The sequence below is a fragment of the Hyalella azteca genome, unplaced genomic scaffold (genome assembly GCF_000764305.2).
Source record: "Hyalella azteca isolate HAZT.00-mixed unplaced genomic scaffold, Hazt_2.0.2 contig12180, whole genome shotgun sequence".
NCBI classification, from domain to species: domain Eukaryota; kingdom Metazoa; phylum Arthropoda; class Malacostraca; order Amphipoda; family Hyalellidae; genus Hyalella; species Hyalella azteca.
Genome location: NW_025942144.1, coordinates 8,176 through 29,369, shown reverse-complemented (window position 1 = coordinate 29,369; position 21,194 = coordinate 8,176). Strand labels below are relative to the sequence as shown.

The 21,194-nt window shown below is 37.8% G+C and overlaps 1 protein-coding gene across 1 annotated transcript; it reads left to right on the top strand.

The window, feature by feature from the left end:
- Positions 1 to 827: 827 nt before the first annotated feature.
- Positions 828 to 20,697, top strand: LOC108669298 (kinesin-like protein KIF12). Its single transcript, XM_047883172.1, has 18 exons — positions 828 to 832; positions 1,055 to 1,244; positions 3,909 to 4,127; positions 5,162 to 5,302; positions 5,642 to 5,783; positions 6,450 to 6,544; positions 7,203 to 7,344; positions 8,741 to 8,814; positions 9,244 to 9,348; positions 10,546 to 10,648; positions 10,965 to 11,066; positions 12,099 to 12,247; positions 12,984 to 13,069; positions 14,141 to 14,230; positions 17,976 to 18,066; positions 18,656 to 18,741; positions 19,654 to 19,884; positions 20,304 to 20,697. Exons 1-18 carry the CDS (start codon positions 828 to 830, stop codon positions 20,422 to 20,424), a joined length of 2,172 nt encoding a protein of 723 aa, XP_047739128.1. The 3' UTR covers positions 20,425 to 20,697.
- Positions 20,698 to 21,194: the final 497 nt, after the last annotated feature.

Genomic DNA, 21,194 nt, shown 5'->3' with positions numbered 1-21,194 from the left:
TTATTATCATAGATGTCAATAATCAACGGCAATTAACAGTTATATCCAGGGCAACCTATAGGTGAACATGCTTTATTGCACGTATTTCTACTGTGAGCCTTTTTTTCTAGCAACCAATGCAACCAACTCTCAATAAAGCATGTTCACCTTGGTTGCCCTGGATATACTGTCTTCTAAACCGCATACTGTCTTCGACTGTATCTCGAAGACTGTCTGTCTCTCGAGACAGTCTTCGACTGTATCTCGAAGACTGTCTCGACTCGAGACAGTCCCAAATCGACTGTTTTCCCGCATACTGTCTTCTAAATTAGAAGGCAAGTGCAAATAATATAATATTAGGCATGCTAATATTAACAATAATTGAGTCTAAATGAGTTTTAATCGAATTCAACAGCAGAGACTCATTAATGAAATGAACTGAGCATGAACGGTTGACATTCCAACAAACACGAGCAAGAATATAAAGGGATATGTAACGTCAGCCAACAGATTAAGTTTGATTTTTGTTTCAAAAACCTTTAATGCGCACTACTCTTTATAATTAGTCGAGATGATGATTTAATTGTACTTGATTCTTCATGCCTAGAAATGATAATTCCTTTAAATAATTTGTTTTATCCCTCTGGCATTTCCATACTTTTAAATGAAAGTTTAAAACACTTTTAGAGTAAAAAATACTTTTGTCTTAATTAAATGAGGCAAATGAAAAATGAACTTATGTGCTACTAAACTAACTAACTGACTAAACTAACTCTGTGGCATTTCTATACTTTTAAATGAAAGTTTAAAACACTTTTTAGAGTATAATATACTTTTGTCTTGATTAAATGAGGTAAACGAAAAATGAACTTATTAAAACACTTTTCAGAGTAAAATATACTTTTGTCTTAAATGAGGCAAATGAAAAGTGAACTTATTAAAACACTTTTAGAGTAAAATATACTTTTATCTTAAATGAGGTAAACGAAAAATGAACTTATTAAAACACTTTTTAGAGTAAAAAATTTTTTTGTCTTAAATGAGGCAAATGAAAAATGAACTTATTTGTTCCCAGCCTCGGCGGGTCGGCGAGTTCTCTGGACCTGTCGCAGACGATGACCCGGTCCCGGGACCTGGGCTCCCGAGGCTCTCTGTGTGACGAAGAGGCCGATGACTGCGACAGCATCAACGTCGTCGTCAGGTGGGTCACGTCGTCGTCAGGTGGGTCACGTCGTAGTCAGGTGGGTCACGTCGTAGTCAGGTGGGTCACGTCGTAGTCANATACTTTCAAAACTCGCTAAGTGAACGTAAGTACTTACGCTCTATTTTCTTGTCTATGATTGGTGGATTTTGCTTGAAATGCCGTCAATGATTGGCTGATGAACTTACGATCTCTTAACTTTTTTTTAAAGTATAGGCCCTAATGTGTACGCATTTAGAGGAGCAGTAAGGTTCTCTTGTAATCTCTCTTTTCACAAGGAATTAGAAAGTTCATTTGATACTTTAAACAAATTTTACTGAAGCATATTCTTTATTTAATGTCTCGCTAATGGATTAATGAATGTTTCATGTTATATGTTTTCACATGTGTGGACCATAGCAACCTTCTTTCTGCGCATTATAACTTATCTCGTGTCATATTCTCAAGCTGATCTTTTATTTTTTTATTAACTATATTCTCAAGCTGATTTTTTTTTGAGATTTTTGAGAATTTGAGATTTTTTAGCTATATTCTCAAGCTGATCTTTTAAATAGTGTTCAATGTTTTTTGTGTGTGTATTGGGAGCTTGACGCCATAAAAATGTTTGAAATGTTCGGACGCGTATTCACAATACTCGTGAATTATGGATGTTACCTGGACTTGAAAATTTATAAGTGAGAAAATAGTAAGGCATTGCCGAACTGAAGGGGACGGACTGAACTGAAAATGTCAATTAGAATTTTAAATTAATATACATAAGTTGAATTTGAAACTCGCAAAATATTTTTTTAATGCGTTGAAACTAGAGTAAAATTGATATTCTTTGTACCATGGAAAATGCGGGTATGAGAATATTCTTTTTTTAATTTACATGCATTAGCATAATTTTGTTTTATGGAAGTTATTTTACAGGGAATCATCAGCTCAAAATCGTTATTTCTCATTAGAATTTGAAAATTTTGACTTATCCAATACCTCAGAATGACCCCTAAATTTAAGACCGCAAAAATCATAGCGGTTATTGACCCTTACATGAACTTTTTTGATTCTGATGACATGTATATTAAATTCTAAGTCTAAAAATCTTAGGAAGCAATCTTTTAATGAAAGAATTTTTAGCATAAACGTCAGGCATTGTGTCTCAAACTAGCAGTCGTGTCTACAATCAGAAGAACGATGCTGCTTTATTGATTGCAAATAATCTGGGCCGCCTGGAGTTATCGGTGTCACGTTCTGAGCGTCCGTTTACATGCACTTTATGGGTAGTCTTCGGGCTTCTATACGCATAAAAAATAAATCGTTGTGATACGTTAACATTTTTCTTCTATTTCTGTTACTTTTTGCTGTGGGAAGTAAAATCATTCTCATTTAGACTACTAAATAAGCTGGTTTGTATAGCTTAAGGTTGTGGTTTCATGACTTCCATAAAACCAGTACCTAAAAATTATTTCTAAGGTGCAAATTTAAATATTCTTGTTTGATTCACATCGTGTCTCTCTCCAGCTAAATAAAGATTCGATACTAATTCATATTAATAAAGAACTGAAAGTTAAATAAATGAATCATCCACGACGCTAAATTAAATATACATGCGCGTTCACTCTAAGCACATGAATGGAAGAGGCGCGCTGGCTGCAAGCCGTGCTGCGGTTCCCAAGGCAGCGTTGCTCAAACACCGCGCGATCGAGTCACTAGCAATCGATGCTGTTGCTCTTGACGTCACACGCTGCTGTTGTTCAGTGTGTGCTGCTTCTATCGCTGCTTGCTTACTTCATATATTACTTACTTCATGCTCGGCGAGCTGTTGCTCTTGACGTCACACGCTGCTGTTGTTCAGTGTGTGCTGCTTCTATCGCTGCTTGCTTATTTCATATATTCGTATGCTCACTCTACACACGCGATCGATGATGGTGCTACGGTAGGTTGTCTCTTGCATACGCATACAACTCGACCACTCACTATTGCGTACCCTGTGAACTTTTGGAGGTTACATTGTTACTTCTGTAGTAACGAGCTAATGAGTGTCAAAGAATAGCTATTGACAACTGCCGAGCTCACAGGCGGTAGGAACTTTTAGAAGCTAATGCTCCTATTGCAAGGCTACAACAACGATGGGCTCTTTGTTCAACTACATCAAATCTATTCAGTATTATCGCAGAAAAACATTGCATAAAATGAGCCGGATTGTACCGTGAAATGTAAACCAGAGATTTGCCTATATATATTTTCACGAAACACCAAATCAGATCGGACACAAACTCTTCTGAAATTCGCGGTGTGCACTAAAATGTCACTAACTCCTTGTTATTGATACATTAATTAGAAAATAGCGATACACATCGTTTTTATCAACATAACCTGCTTTTCATTTCTCGTCAACGAATACTGATCGGTATATTGAGGAATCCATCATAAAATTTTGCCCGTATAGGTTTACTTCACATGTTCTTTTTCAGATCCGCGTGGGCTGCATGCATAAATAACATAAAATGAAAATTGGGCAGACGGATCTTTCAAGACTTAATTAAATTTTCGTCGTTGCGTACATTGTTTTTCAATATTTGGATCATGGGCCATAACGTACCCACATGGCGAGACGCCATCAATATTTGATTGCTATTAATCCTTGGTCAGATCAACATGGACGGAGTGAACGGTCAAGCGATCCAGAAGCCACACGACGTACAACGTCGTGTTTAAGATTTGATTGCTATTAATCCTTGGTCAGATCAACATGGACGGCGTGAACGGTCAAGTGATCCAGAAGCCCAAGATGTTCACGTACAACGTCGTGTTTGAGATGGAGGCCGTGCAAGCCGACATTCTGGAGCACTCGGGCATCACGCGCGTCTTGGACATGGCGCTAGACGGCTTCTCATGCACGGTCTTCTGCTACGGACAGACGGGCTCTGGCAAAACACACACTCTCACTGGACCTCCGCATCTGGTGAGACAATGTCATTAGGATAGTACGTTTAATTCAAGACCTCTACAACAATAATCGTGATATTAATGTCGGTTATTGGTGGTCATTTAACACAGCGGCTTAAAAGTGTTAGAATTTAACACAACTGCTTAGAAGTGATAATTGGACAGTTTCAGGAAATTTACCTCCACCTTTTATTACATTGGCAAAATGTTTAGGTAGATCATCCACTCGTGCAAGTTAATGATAAACCTATATCAAAATCATAGGCAATAGACGGCGGTTCGCTGCAAAGTTTCTCGCATTGGGAGGGAATACAAGCTTAAAGAAATCGATAAGTGCTTGCTATGGTCAACGGCAGGCAGTGAGAGGTTTCATCTTCTAAAAAAGTTGACGTCAATGCAAGATTTCACTTCCCTCCAACAATCCGTTAACCATTCCGTGCATCTGAACTCAAATTGGCCTGTTATGTGAGAATTGGCATTTAGGACAAGTTTTACTTCATGCATGCCTTTTTTTATTTGTTTAATTTAATACATAGCACAAACTATGTATTAAATCAAACAAATAAAAAAAGGCATGAAGTAAAACATAAGTATAAAAGAATGAAGTAATTATATGAATGCGCATAAAATAATTAATATTAGTCAGTGTAACATTTTATATTATGTAGTAACAGTATATGTTAACGTTCATGTAATATTAGAAAATTAGCAGGGAATGTCAAAGTATTGAAGAGAATGTACCTACATTTAACCGTACTTAATAATGCAGATCATGTTCAGAATTAAATAATTCATAGTTACGCCTATCTTGACTACGTGTAACAGCGTGGATGCATGACACATATTATATAGTGTCATGGTCACTGACGTGCTCTCGTCTTCCGTATTCTATAAAGCCTCATCCTACGTCCCTTTTTTAGGACTCAAGGACTACTTAGAGCCTCCCTACTCTGAAATTACCAATTGGTTTTAGTTTTAATAATTAATTAAATTGATAACTACTGAAGTTTAATGCGAGATCTTACGAAAAAACCTGTTTTTCGTGAGCAGTTCGACAAAGAGCCTGACTTGCTGTCGGAAGACCATGGTCTCATATTTCGCTCCTTCGTGTATCTCTTCAATCAACTCGAAGCACGGCCGGAGCAAGAGTTCACCATACAGGCATCATACCTCGAAATTTACAACGAAAAGGTAACATAAGGAGCATGAAAATATTTGAATTCGAGTTGACTAGCGTTTTCTCCTATTCTTAGAGATATTATACAAAAATAAGTAGGTATGAAATAGTATTCAGAATAGTATTAACATTCTAAATAGGTTAAATTCATTATTACTCTATTTTCAAAAGAAGATAAACGCCTTCCGTTGCATGTAAAGTACTAATGGAGTATAGTCAGTATCATCTAATCACGAAGGAGTATGCTGAGTAACATGCTCCAACAGCGCAATTTTTTTTATCGATTGTCGATTTTTGGATTTCGAGTTCTTCCATCATTAAAGTTAATTACACGTAACATGTCCGGCCTCCAGGTGATAGACCTGCTCAACATCGGGACGAACAACAAGCCACTGCAGGTCCGCTGGTCCAAGAAGCGTCGCGGTTTCTTCGTCGAGAATCTCTTCAGCATCGAGTGCTCCGAACTGGACGATCTGCTCGCTGTGCTGGAAGAAGGTACGCTTACGTCGACACTTGAAGACGATGTTTGCTTGTTAGTTGGTAATTGTTTTGATATTATAATTATTTTAAATAGGAAACGCAACTAAGCGAAATGATTGATTTCAGGTTTGTTAACTTTATCCACGAATCGTCATTTTTACAAAGTCATTTTCAGTCGTTGTCCTGCATTCATCATCGCTGATCATCATAGAGAACTAACTAATGTTTTCAAATCGCTTTTATAAAGAATATGGCTCTGTTCAGGGGATCGTTCAGAATGAAAACTCAGTTGTGGATTGTAACGGTTTATGAAAACAAAGAATGAACAATTTGAAAACATATTGAGGTTATTCGAGATTATAAACAATATAGAGAAAATAGCCAAGGTTAACAAGCAAGAAAAGGATCATAACATAAGTAAATGATAACATACCAAATTGCTGAACAACCTCGGTCAAGTTTGGTCCAAAATGAATTTTGTCCGAGCTCATTAACTCTGGTCCTACCTAAAAGGTCCCAACCTTATGCATACGGGAGAAGTATGTTCAGTAAAATTCTTTACAGCTTTGTTTATCTGCTATAATTATTACTTAGACAGCTCCATCTTTATCATGTATGCATCATTTGCGGAAACCTCATCATAATATAATTAATTTATAAGCGTCTTTATTATGAACTCAGGTTTACGGAATCGTGCTGTAGCCTCCCACAACATGAACGAGTACAGCTCCCGTAGCCACACCATCCTCACCGTCACCATCAACTCCGAACAAAAGGTACGGACCCGTATAAAATTCTGTCAATTCTGACTGAATTATAGGGGTAAAAATCATACGGTTGATTCTTAATATTACTTTCGTCGCACTACGACGCACTTTGTTAGGTCAAAAAACCGAACAAAAGGTGCGGACCCGTATAAAACTCTGTTAGTTATGAGTGAATCCTACGGGAAAAAATCATGCTGATGATTCTTAATATTACTTTGTTGTTAATACGGTCAAAAAATTTTTTGGAATATTGTTCTAACAACGTAATCGGATATAAAAATTCATATATTCGAGATAAATTCTTACGTGAATATAGATTTTTCAGCGGGAAATTTTTGACCACTATTACTTTGTTGTTAATACGGTCAAAAAAATTGTTTGGAATATTGTTGTAACAACGTAATCGGATATAAAAATTCATATATTCGAGATAAATTCTTACAAGAATATCGATTTTTCTTCGAGAAATTCTTGACCAAAACCATTTTTTGAACTTAAGTAATGAATGAAAAAAAACATCTATTACTACTGGAGCGCACTAAAAAAATTTTCAGTGATCGTAAAGCGGGGAAAAATTCCTAGCAATATCTAATTATCAACATTATACCATATATGGATTTTTCGAACAGAGATATTGTTCCATTCAGATTTAAAATTTAATCTCCAGGCTGACGACGGCGTCTTCATAACAAAGTCGGGCAAGGTGAACTTCGTCGACTTGGCGGGCTCTGAGATGACAAAGAAGACGCTTTCTGAGGGCAAGACTCTCGAGGAGGCGAATAACATTAATAAAAGCTTAATGGTTCTTGGTGAGTTTTGAGCGGAAAATATGTTTAAATTTCACAAAGGTTGTCGCATTATCATTTAGTTTAGTTTATTTGCAGTCAATAAAATGCGACTGCAAGTCTTCTTTGCACCTCTTTTGGCATTATCGACCACAGGGCCTGTCTCTGTTTACTGCGCTAGACTCGATCTTTCTTCGTTCCGTTGGAGGATTATACGTACGAATAGCATTGGCAGATACAAATAACTTGTCCGTCTCAGGCGCGGAAGACTGGCAATGTTTTCATCGTGGATTGATGTCTTGTTAGCAGATGAAGTGCCAATTGAAGTTAGCTATAATTTGTCATGTCACAGTTTATAACTCGTTATCAATGACAAAACCGTTACTGTTTCGCTCTCCCTCACGAGGTGAAACACTGTGGCTCAAAATGTAAAGAAAATACTTAATGTAAGTCTTTGTATTTAACATAATTTTATTAGTTAAGCGTAATCGCAATAAGTTTTCGTACTTTGCATCTGTAGATTTGTCGTATGACTTTTTTTAGGTGTCGAGTGATCAAAACTTGCATTGGTATTTTCGTGCTGGACAGTTACTAATTTACTGTACTAATGTACAGAACTCATTTCATCAAATTTTTTTTTCCTTTACTCTAATTTCTTTTATTTGTGTTTTTCTCATGCAGAACATTGCAGTCAGCGATTCCTATGCACTTATGCTCAATGTTCTTTTAAGGTTTAGAGTTATTCATGAGTTAGCTAACACTCATTCGATGGCCGTCGTTTTGGTAATTGTTTTCAGCTTCCATTCTGGCCAAGAAGTAAACACAGCGTGAAGTTCCTGACTGTGCTTTTAATATGACCAAATATTTGGGAGTTTCTTTATCTCGTATTCATGCAGGATCGAACACAGTAAATTTACATTGAACAGGAAATTTTAAATTTTCTTGCTCCGTTCGGTGGTTCTGAAAAATATTTTCAAACTTTCCTGAATATTTTCTATTCTTTATTGATTATAATGGAGCTTTTGATCAAATCAACAAACATATATGAACATTAATTATATCACATTTTTTTGCTTGGAATTTGCATCAAAGTAATTGAATTTTAGTTTTATTATCCGTGGATTTTGTTGATGACATGCAATCCTTATGCTGTTTTTGAAAGCGCGGAATAGGCTTTCTTTTTTTTCTTCATGAGTTTACTGATGAAATTTCATCTATCAAGTCGTACATTCTGATTATGTTTGCTTTTTCAAAGCGTATCTAACAGTTACATAGCCTTAAACTCAGCCAAATGAATTTCTCTTACACTTTGCTCGATTTTTACGTTAGTTGAATTTCTTTTTTATCGTTTCTTAATGTATTTACTGAAGGCAACAGCTCTTCATAAGTCGTGTCAGCTAAAAGTATATTGGCTTGCCAGGGACATGCATCTCTGCGCTGTCTGACCCACGTAAGCGCGACGGTCACATCCCATACNCTAAATGTCTTTGTTACGTCATCTGTGCAATCAAATTTTGCAGGGATAGAATAAACTGTTATTTTTATACTAAATGTCTTTGTTACGTCATCTGTGCAATCAAATTTTGCGGGGATAGAATAAACTGTTATTTTCATACCAAAGCCTTGATTATTTCAGCTGAAAATTTAAAAATTATTCACTTTATTTACATGGTATAAATCAGTTATTCAGATTCGTTTCATGCAAATTAAGCTTGCGTCAGTTTAAAATAAAAATAGATCTGTTCTTTTCAATCAAGTCATTAAACAACGCCTCTAAAATTTGTGTAGACTTTACCTTGATATTCCAGCTTCAGCTGCATATTACTAACAAAAAAATAATAAATAAATTAGACACATTCCTCGTGCATTTAAACATTACTCATGCATTTACCTCTGACATTCAAAATAATCTTTGGTGGGCAGATAGCGTGCGTGTCGCCGGCGCGATCGAACATCAGCGAGACAATCAACACATTGCGCTATGCGGCGCGCGCCAAGCGAATACGTACGAAGCCCATCATCATAATGGTGAGAATCATCATAACATTACGACTTTTGTAACACACATGAAGCTCTTCATCATAATGGTGAGAATCATCATGACATTACGACTTTTGTAACACGCATGAAGCTCTTCATCATAATGGTGAGAATCATCATGACATTACGACTTTTTTAACACGCATGAAGCTCTTCATTGTAATGGTGAGTGGAGATCTCCATCAGTAAATGAATAATGCCCTTGAAGCCCACCATCATCTGCAAAACATAGGAGCACATAACAGTTCATGTGCGCTGGTATTCATCACTATTCCTCATTGTAATCACACGGGTATCATTATGTCAAATCGATATCAGTCACTGATTGTTCTGATTTAAATTTACCATTATAAATCCAAGTGTAAATTTTATTATTTAATTACCCTCATGAATCTTTTTCAACAAATCTTTCTGAACCTATTCGACCGATTTCAACTCAGTTTGGTTACTGCTCAACACAATCAAAGGAATTACGTAAATGCAGCACATTACTTGACATTATTATTTTATTTTTAGTTGTACCAACATGATTGTATAACGGTTAAGGAGACTCGACAATTTTTGTTATACTTTCAGGGCATCGCATTAATTTATTACAATGAGCAAATTTGCTGGATCTTTGCACGTCGTGAGAGAGAGCGCTAAATGGGAATCCCAATACTTTCATACGAATTCAATGCACGACCGAACTTATACTTATGCTGTTCATAAGTTATTCTAAATGCATTTGATGAATTAAAAAAAATTCGTTAAAAGAATATTCAACTAGTTCAAAATTTTTTATAATGTAAACATTTCGATGTTTCTTACACTAATTTTGGAATTTATTAATGTAATATATAACATATTTAGTTATGAAGGAGTTTTATACTCTAGCTATTCCTACGGCGCTGCCACAATAACTGTAAATTCACTGCGTCGACTACGTATGACATAATAAGCACAAAAATATTATCATACAAATTTCACAAACTTTTGATTTCTTGTCACTTTTCACAATTAAGATCGCTTAAATAAAGTTCGAATGCATCTTTATTTTTGTTCATAACATCAATGGCTAAAAGAAATTTACGTTGTATTCGTTCACGCATGTCTTCAATATTTACTGTTAATATACTAAGAACTCTGAAAATTTATTTGCTTCTAAAGTATACAAAAATATTAGAATTATTTATTTATTCTCAGGAGCCAAAAGAGAAGCTAATCATGAACCTGAGGAAGGACGTGCAGCTGCTGCAGGAGGAGAACCAACACCTGCGGCTGCTGCTCGACCTCGCCGCTAAAAATGGTTCGTCAATATTGATCAACGTTCTGTGATATTTTAAAATCCTTTTATTGCTGATCAAATGAACATCATTATAACTAAAATGTTATTGAATCAATAATATTTTTGGAAGGGTAATATTAAATTATAATCATTGTATTTCATAGAATGAAATTTGTTTCGAAATTCAACAATAAAATTTTATGAGCAAACTATTGGGCTTAACTTTCTTGCTTACATAACCAATGATAAACTCTCATTGGGCTTAACTTTCTTACTCCCATAACCAATGATAAACTCTTGAATTAATTTGTTCGATGATATTAAGCTTCATGTGAAGGTGAGATGCCGCTCGGTGTAGATGGAGTCCCCGTGGTGTACCCCAGCTCTGCCACCGCGGGGGGCGGCGCCCCGGGGCTTGAACCTGCCAGCGGGACCAAAGGTCAGTGCTTCACAGTCACAGCTTCTTGTCTCCATGAGAGTTCTGACGCAAAATACTTATTTGAGTTTAACTTTAGGTTAAAGATTCAGTTTAGTCGTACTTTAATAACGAAATTATGGCTTGGTTGTGACAAGATTTATTAATGTCAAAGGCTCTGCCGAGTTTACAGGGCTGCACAATGTACGAGTCTGCACCGTTTGAATTCCAAAAACAATCAATATTCATCCTAATTCCTAATTTTTCCTAAAAATTTTAATTTTATTATGTATTACGGTATTTCGCCCAAGTCTTAAGCGAAATTTCCAAAACCTAGTTTACTATTGTTTCACAGAAAGACTTCTGACAACGTAATTTTTCTTTGTGTAAATCACGAATATTAAGCACTGAAACATATAATTTAAAGCAAGCATTTTGAGTCAAGATAATACCAATAATAATTCAGATTGCATTACTGATGGTTGGAACATGAAACTAACTTACTGAAATATTTCGCTCCAAAAGCACATCAGAACTATCGCTAAGGAGTGAAATGACGCATAAACTTCGGTTGTAAGAAAATGGACAAATAATTAAAGGTCTGAACCAAAATGTTACGCTGAGGGTCTCAAAACTCTGAGTATTTGAAAAATATATATAAAATTAGGAATGTAGTTTCTGATTCTCAAGGTTACAACTATTGTTGTTTTATTCTATCAAATTCTCTGAGATTTTACTCGAAACTCAATCTATTTTTATACGTTCTTCATCAGAAAATTTTCATCGCTTCAGTAGGTTGTCATCTTCAAAAATTAATCAACTGTCTTCCTTTGGTTTATCGCACACACATATCGTGGGGCAGCTCCTTAGTTAGGCTGAGACTTCCTAACTTCCTAACGTACGTTGCAGGCGACTGTCTTACTTTGGTTCATATCGTGGGGCAGCTCCTTAGTAGGCTGAGACTTCCTAACGTACGTTGCAGGCGACTGTCTTACTTTGGTTCATATCGTGGGGCAGCTCCTTATTTAGGCTGAGACTTCCTAACGTACGTTGCAGGCTCGCAATCCCAGGCGCTGTCACGACGCGCCTCCTTCAAGCTGGATAAGGAGAAACTGGAGCAGCTGGAGCCTGGCGAGCTGGTGGGGCTCGTGCAGCACTACATGGAGGCTCACGATGAGGCCAGGAAAGAGATCAAAGAACTCGAGGTGAGACCAATGGGAAGCAAGAATAATTTTAAACAATATCGAAATTTTTAATAATGGTGGAACCACCTAGAAGCAGTTTAAAAGCAATAAAATGTCTGACATGTTAGGCACCTATCTCAAATTGAGAGATTGTTCAAAATTGATTGACGGGATGTAAAATCATATATGAGGATCACCATGAATATTGTAGTGAATGACCTCGAGGGTATCGGAATGACATTTAATATATAATTTATACATTTAATGTTATTTAATAGACATTTAATGCTATAGTTAACTACATTTAACTATAGCATTTGTCGTTTGCTATGTTAGGTAGGAAGCATGAATAGTTTTGGACCATTACCCACGAAAACGTCCGTTAGTCGGTCAAGTTCAAGCTGAAACTTGTCTGTAAGGGTAAAGATGATTGTATATTAGTTCTAAAATTATGTACCTCTTACGGATAAACCATTCTTCCGGTCTTCTCTAAACTGAAGGAGGCCCACAGCTATAAACAATGAGGTGAAGAATGTGTAATACTGCATAAATGTTAGGGGCCAGAATAACGGATCTCTTCGGCATCGGTTTCTTCCACAATGTAAAAAGATTTCCCTAGCAAAAGTCTTGTATAATTTTTCCGTAGTAAATTTGTCCAAACTTGTTAACTCTTTGTATGTTCTCTACAAATTATTACCGTCACTATGCATTGTTCGAACGACACCACACTCGCGTTCTTGTGTACGTTTTGTTGCAGGAGCTGTCAACTCTGTTGGTCAGAGACCAGGAACTCGTCTCTAAAGAAAACGAGCGGCTGCTCAAGAAACTTGAGGACTTGTCGAGGTAATCACAATTATTCCCATATGAAAATATAAGTTTAGCTTTGATCGAAGTAGTATGTGGGCACAGGACATGATCACAATTATTCCCATATGAAAATATAAGTTTAGCGTTGATCGAAGTAATGTGTGGGCACAGGACATGAAGAATTCGATGATCTTATTGCACTGTGTGAACTTAATTAGGGATTTATAATTATGTGCTGGGTTATTTAAATATTATGGAAATGCTTGATTTATAACGAGTGCTTGAACTCGTCGGATTGTGCTGTTAATATGGCTTTAATTCAGGGCTGATCTTGTGTTAAGACCCGCAGCAGCAATAGGCAGGCTATAGAGATCAGAACCTGGAGGAAGATTGAACAACGCAACAGTGAAGTTGTGGGTGTGTTGCAGTCCAGGTCCCCTGATATGTTCTTGTGTGACTGAACTCAATTTTTACGACCGAGTGGAGCAAAATAATTTTGAGTGACAAAGTTTACTCGACTTGACTGTCGAACATAGTTTCAGTCAAACTGCGTGTATTTCATGTATTTGTTACTCACAACTTATTGTTACTCGTGTGAAACTCACGTCTGAATATTTATTTTTTGTCTCTTTGAGGCTCATCGTTGATCTCCTGGTACCATTTCGAGCATCTCTTCTGCCTTATCTTCCTACCAAACACATGAGCATAGGTCACATTATCTGTGATTCATCTTAAATCTTATTTTATAGAATTTATCTCGCACTAGGATTGTATCTCTCGCTGTATTTCTGAGACTCTCCATTTGCTAGTCGAATGACCATGACCCTCGATGCCCATTACTGGATAACATATTTGTTTCCAAAATATTTTGTTTTATGATTTCGGTTTAAAAGATGAATTCGGTTCCAGCTACCAACACGTTTTCCGTACGCTCGTGTTATAAAATTTACATGGTCCTCCTACACTTTCCTTTATTCTTTTTTTTACATTTGATCATGTATTTCTCCTAGTTTTAAGCTACTATCATTCTCTTCCCCTTCCACTGTCTTCGTAATTCTCCTCGTTACATACGACTTCATTTAACATGTTGTGGACTCCCACTCTCAGCTCCCCCAGGCGTATCGCGCGACACCCTCCCCCAGTTTCTCATCTGTTCCGAGTGTCACCAGCCATCGATAGCGCCAAGTTGCCCTATAGGTACAGAGCAGTTCTCATGACAACTTGTTTATCCTGCTTCCTACGTAACAGTAGCTTCTAAACCTTGTACAGCCACCCTAATTCTCTTCGGTTCTTTCATTAAACCCAATTTTGTCTCTATGCTTATGTATTTGCGATAAAGTATTATAGAGCTTTACCAGTTATAAAAACTAAAATCCTATGTTATACGTTATAGAAAATTAATTTTAAACCAAGCGAGTCTCAGACGTGTTACCGGTATATGATTACTGCGGTCACTCTTGTATTGTGATTATTGGGCCATTTGAGTGACATCTACAAACAGACGTTAAATGCTTAAGGTACTTGTACACGGGGATAATATTAGCGGCTAGAAGTTCCGGTTAATGTTATCCGAAAGTAATTTTGGGGCTAATTTTCTTGTGTGTAGAGATCCTAATTGCCCCCAGCCTCAGGGGCGAGTAGTGAGCGGCCGCGCACGCATGAAGTCAAAAAAGTTTAACTTATATGCGCTTGCAGGTAGCTAGCTGGGCTGAATGGGCCGTGAGTAACTGTGCACGAAACAAAATCGATGTTGCTCCTAAGTCATCTCTATATCCTTCTCGGTCTCCACCCACAGTCTATGTTGATTGACAAAGTTTTTTGCGACCTCAGCTGGAGTAAAACAACTGCATCAACTGCTTCTTCATAAGCGTCCTAAAACTCATTGTCATAGTCATGTTCCAAATTTTTTCACCAAGTGCGGACTTCACTCGACTGCTCCTAACGACGCTCTGGCGGGTACCGATGAAAAAACACTGTAAGCTAAAAGTTGCCTCGTGTATACGCCCACTGGCCGATAAAACTAGAAGCGGATACTATTAGCCACTGGAAATTTCTTCTAAAATTATTCCTGCTAAAGCGCGACCAGCCCGGCTAAACCCGGCGCCGGTCTCGGCTCAAAATTCTAACTGGGTAAGGTACTTGTACACGGGGATAATATTAGCGGCTAGAAGTTCCGGTTAATGTTATCCGAAAGTAATTTTGGGGCTAATTTTCTTGTGTGTAGAGATCCTAATTGCCCCCAGCCTCAGGGGCGAGTAGTGAGCGGCCGCGCACGCATGAAGTCAAAAAAGTTTAACTTATATGCGCTTGCAGGTAGCTAGCTGGGCTGAATGGGCCGTGAGTAACTGTGCACGAAACAAAATCGATGTTGCTCCTAAGTCATCTCTATATCCTTCTCGGTCTCCACCCACAGTCTATGTTGATTGACAAAGTTTTTTGCGACCTCAGCTGGAGTAAAACAACTGCATCAACTGCTTCTTCATAAGCGTCCTAAAACTCATTGTCATAGTCATGTTCCAAATTTTTTCACCAAGTGCGGACTTCACTCGACTGCTCCTAACGACGCTCTGGCGGGTACCGATGAAAAAACACTGTAAGCTAAAAGTTGCCTCGTGTATACGCCCACTGGCCGATAAAACTAGAAGCGGATACTATTAGCCACTGGAAATTTCTTCTAAAATTATCCCCGTGTGCAGGCATCTTAAATAAACGACGCTTTGTCTCAATGACAATCCTCCCTGTTATAGGATACTGTTGTCTTCATCATAAATGCAGCTCGGTGATCCTATAATGTCTTGAAATCATCGTATTCCTATGATGGTCTGACAACTCTAAAATATGTAACTTATTCAGTGGAATCTGAACCTTCTCCGGTCAATCAATCTCTAGACAAATTCTTTATTGAAACTCATTATTGAGTTGGACCACAGTAATATTAGTTAAAAATTTGTTAAACTTCAAAGCAATCAAACTCTGACGGGCTAAAAAAATTCTTGGTTTCTTTCGAATTCTGGTTCACTTTTAGCTCTCCCATTGAATATTTCTGTCAGCGTACCGCCGTATACGAGATTTCGATCATGCTTGATCATGAATGATCATGCTGGATCATGCTTGATCATGCTTGATCATGAATGATCATGCTGGATCATGCTTGATCATGCTTGATCATGCTTGATCATGCTTGATCATGCTTGATCATGCTTGATCATGCTTGATCATGCTTGATCATGCTTGATCATGTTTGATCATGCTTGATCATGAATGATCATGCTTGATCATGAATGATCATAATTTCTAGTTCCTCAAAGTTGTGATGTCTTGAAAAAATTTTCAGCCAGCCCGAGTAAATGAAAAATTTCCTAAATTTTTTGACGATTTGCATCTATTAAATATTTTGCGAGCTCTTTTTAAAATCCAATTTTATCTGATCCTTTCATTCTTGCATGCTGTATTATGATTTTATATTTGGACTTTTCAATTGTTGCACTTCTCTTTTTCCTAATTAAAAATAAGCTAAATTCTTCGTCCGAGTTAAATTAAAAGCTATCATATAACTTACTAGCCATCCCTCGTCTATACCTCTTTCTCACTCAAATATATTACTATGTCTTTGTTAATTTATAAATACTTTTTACCTTGATGAAACTGCATTTAGAATTATATTCTCAGATTTTTTATCACATTGGGTTTTTTATGTTCAAATCCACAATAGTAAACTTTAAGCAACATTCTGTGAGTTAATTTTCCCTTTTTGTAAACTCGTTTTGATTTGCGTTTTGTAGGACATTTTCGTACATTTTGTGGGAAACTTTAGTAAACTTTGAGGTTCGTGTGATCAGTGTCTGATGCTTATCAAATTACGAGTATGATCAAGTAACATTTTCCGTAATATTTTCATAGGATATAATTGTTCATTCACTCTCAGTTAACATATTCTGATTCCATGTGATTCATACTCTGTATTTAACCTTTGAACTACTGAGTCACAGAGGGAATGGTCCCATATCTGGTTTGAGACATTTTTAATACGTCAAGCAATAATGATCGTTGCCGCTGATCAATGACGCTCATCTGATTATTTGGATCATTCAATTGTAGATTCCTTCGCATACACATTGAACTTTATTCAACATTGCCGCTTGCTGTTGTGCGCATCCGAACTTTCTTGTGTCGCACGCTCGTTCTTCTTGTGGTGTTTAGAACGTCTGCTTGTTAATTTTTGACGCCTTTCCCCCAAGGTATTTTCTTCGTGCTTTTGGTGTAGTTGATAATTTTAGTGCATGATTTTCATTCTTTGCTACCAATTTTATTATAGATAGCAATTGATTCTTTACACTTTGATTTTAAGAGATTTTGTGTAGTTGAGTGAGTTAAAATTTTGAGCTTATGGTGTTTGAGGCTTAGCTTTTGTTTCAGGAATTATGAGCTGATATCTGTCTCGAGCAGGATTTTATTGAATTTATCGTGTGTAGTATTTGATACATACCCTTTTCACTCTTACTCAACTAATTAATAACCTATGTAACTACTTAAACTATAAGAAGCAAGACATTGCCATGTGAGCTGTTACATGTGCTACAAGTTGGAGACTTGGCTAAATCAACAATAGGTTATTATTGATAGTCTGTGTTGATAAATTTACCGACTATACTGCCAAATCTAAAATTATCAGCAGACTATATAAGAAATTGAGTGTCTAATACGTAATAAAACCAAAACACTTCTTTCTATTTAATTGTAATAAACTTTCACAATGATAAATTTTACATGAATATTTGAATACAACGAAAAAACATTGGTACACAAAGAACTCTTTCTTTCGTTCACCCATGATAAATAAATATATATACCTAATCATGACTAAATTTTTCCATACCTATAATTCCTGAGAATTGTTAGCATGCAAGGAAGGCTTCACTCAAACCTTCTCACTCTGAAGCAGAGCCCGTCTGGCGGGGGGCGGGCCTGGGGAGGGGGCGGCCCGAGGGGCCGATGTCTGGGTCAACCCGCTCACTATCAGCGACGACAATAAGGTCAGTCTGGGTCAACCCGCTCACTATCAGTGATGATAATAAGGTCAGTCTGGGTCAACCCGCTCACTATAAGTGACGATAATAAGGTCAGTCTGGGTCAACACGCTCACTATCAGCGACGATAATAAGGCCAGTCTGGGTCAACCCGCTCACTATCAGCGACGATAATAAGGCCAGTCTGGGTCAACACGCTCACTATCAGCGACGATAATAAGGCCAGTCTGGGTCAACACGCTCACTATCAGCGACGATAATAAGGCCAGTCTGGGTCAACCCGCTCACTATAAGTGACGATAATAAGGTCAGTCTGGGTCAACCCGCTCACTATAAGTGACGATAATAAGGTCAGTCTGGGTCAACCTTTTCACCATCAGCAACCACCGCAAGGTATGAGATCACGTCTTTGCGCACTGCAGAATTGGAGACTTAAGACTCAAAAAAAAATAATGACTTGCAGATCTCACTTGAGAAAATATAAATTGAGATTATAAAATTGTATCTAATAGATTTTAAACATGAATACACATTTTAAACACATCCTTTATTTTTTTGTCTCTAAATTTGTTAACTAGTCGTCTTCTACCAACAGACGCCGTCTCGTGGAGAGAGCAGCGGAGGTCGCGGGGTGCCGGACGCCGTTAACAGAGAGCTGGAGAGGCGACGCATCGGTAAGAGGTGAGAGAAACGGTGCATTTAAGTCAATCTTTATTAGTGTCATTATTAAGGCGCAACTGAATCGTTATTTTATCCTAGGCATCTGAAGTGGCGCTTAGGCATTAACTTTCGATGAAGTCCTCAGTCTTAAAATGCCTCGTATCCTACGGAACAACTGAAATCTGGAAGCGATTTTAAATCAACCGTCCGTTGAAAAGATTTGATCAAGAGGCCAGTCTAGCCAAAAAAAGTACAAGAATCGGCGACAGGCCTATCCAGGCCTATTCTTCAATGCCGAAGATACTATACTACTACTATACTAAGTGAAATTCGCAGAAACAAATTTTGATCGATTTTTGGTTGGCTACTGACTACATATTCGAACAGGAAGCGCTACTAAAATCACAATTCAAGTAGTCATGATTCTGAAAATGATGAATATTAAATCAAGCAGGGTCATCATTCCTGTGCAGTGCACTCCACACCCTAATACATAACCCTCTGTGAAGGTGATTATTGTTCTTCAGCTCGTGCTATTAGTTGACGAATCATTTAATAGTCAGAATCTTTTTAAAAATTATGCACGACCGTATGGTCAGTAACGGTAAGGAGTCCTTAACTCCCTAAGCCAATCACTGACGGCTTCAACAGTTTAGCCCACCAATCACAGACGAGAAATTGACCCTTAACTGCACTTAGGCCATTAAATATACTTAATTAAGCGTGCTTTAATATTTCGGTTCCTGGGGCCACACTTTCAAAACTCGCTAAGTGAACGTAAGTACTTACGCCCTATTTTCTTGTCTATGATTGGTGAATTTTGATTGAAAAGCTGTCAATGATTGGCTGATGAACTTACGATCTCTTAACTTTTTCAAAAGTATACGCCCTGGACATCAATTTATTCTTATAAAATGTATGGTTTGCCGCCAGCCTGAACGATCTGACGGTGAGCTCAGCTGGCAGCCGAGGCACTGGTGGTGCCGGCAGCAGCAGCGGCGGTAGCGGCGGTGGAAGCAGCCGCGGTAAAGGCGGTGGTAGTGGCGGGAGCGGCGGGAGCTTCAGGACTCGTGCCGCCAAGGAGCTCAGCCGCCGCCAGAGTGAAGACTTCGGCGCCGGCGACGAGAAGACGCCGCGCACGAAGACGCCGTCGGACGCGCGCAGGTCGGCGGCGTGAAGGCCAATGCCCTCGTTGTCCTTAATTCCCGCTGAGCTGAGAGTAGAACATGAATTAATTATAACGAATTTCCTATGTCGTTCGTTACCCTTAATTGTAGCTAAGCTGAGAGTAGAGCATGAATTAATTATAACAAACTTCCTATGTCGCTCGTTACCATTAATTGCAGCTAAGCTGAGAGTCGAACATGAATTTTAATTATAACGAACTTCCTATGTCGCTCGTTACCCTTAATTGCAGCTAAGCTGAGAGTCAGTCAAACATGAATTTGACGAATTGTGAAATTATGGCTAAAAATCTTCCTGAAACGTCACCTACAAAAATTAGTTTGTCATATAATAAGTTGGAAGGTTTTTGTATAAATTATCAAAATGGAATGTATTAGCAAATGTAATTTAAATTTCAGGCGCGCGAAGGCTCGGTCGCAGTCTGTACCCCGCACGGGCTACGCTCGGGACCACGACTCCGGGGGGCGCCGCCGCCCACCCGTCGACCGCAGCAGACCGCCAAGGACCAACCGAAAATAAGAACGCTGGTCGCTGGCTACACTCCTTCGTTTTATTTGGCTATTTCAAATGCAATTCTGTTTCTTTGTCTTTATCCATAATTTTTTCAACCATAATGAAACACCCAACTACAAACATAACTGAAACAGCAGGCAGATTGAGTGACGCTACATTTACTTGCCATACTTTGATAAAAATTTTCTTTCTTATGCTCTCACTACCTCTTCGTTTTCTCCTTTCGAACATCATATTTTTATGATTTTCTATTCTTTAGTATTTTTTCTTCGCTTTAACTTATTTTTCATTTGATTGCATTTCCTTTTTTGTAAACTACAATCCAAATTGTTATTTTATACCTTAAATCGCAACATTTTAGTGACATTTTTTCCTCCTGGATGAGTTTATAAACTGAAATTTGGTGTCCGCTGACCTTTGAATGCCCGGTTTTCCAGCGCTGAGGCGTGAATCATAACGTTCAATAAAGCATTTTAGATGTGCAATCATATGTGTTGAAAAATCGTTGTTTTGTGTTAACGTTAGGTATTGTTAGGTTAGAGNATTTGTTAACTAAAAGTAGCGCCATGAAATACTGTGCATCTTACACCTTGCAATCCGTATAATGTGCAAAACAAGCGTTTGAGTTATTGTTTATTTTAATGTAACCTGCGTTTGGATCAATGAAAGTGTGCACATGGTAAAGAACACCAGAAAAAATGTACAAGCTCTATATCAACTTTGGCCACGATATTTTTGAGGGTTAGAATGTTTTTGCACTCTTGAAATGCACAATA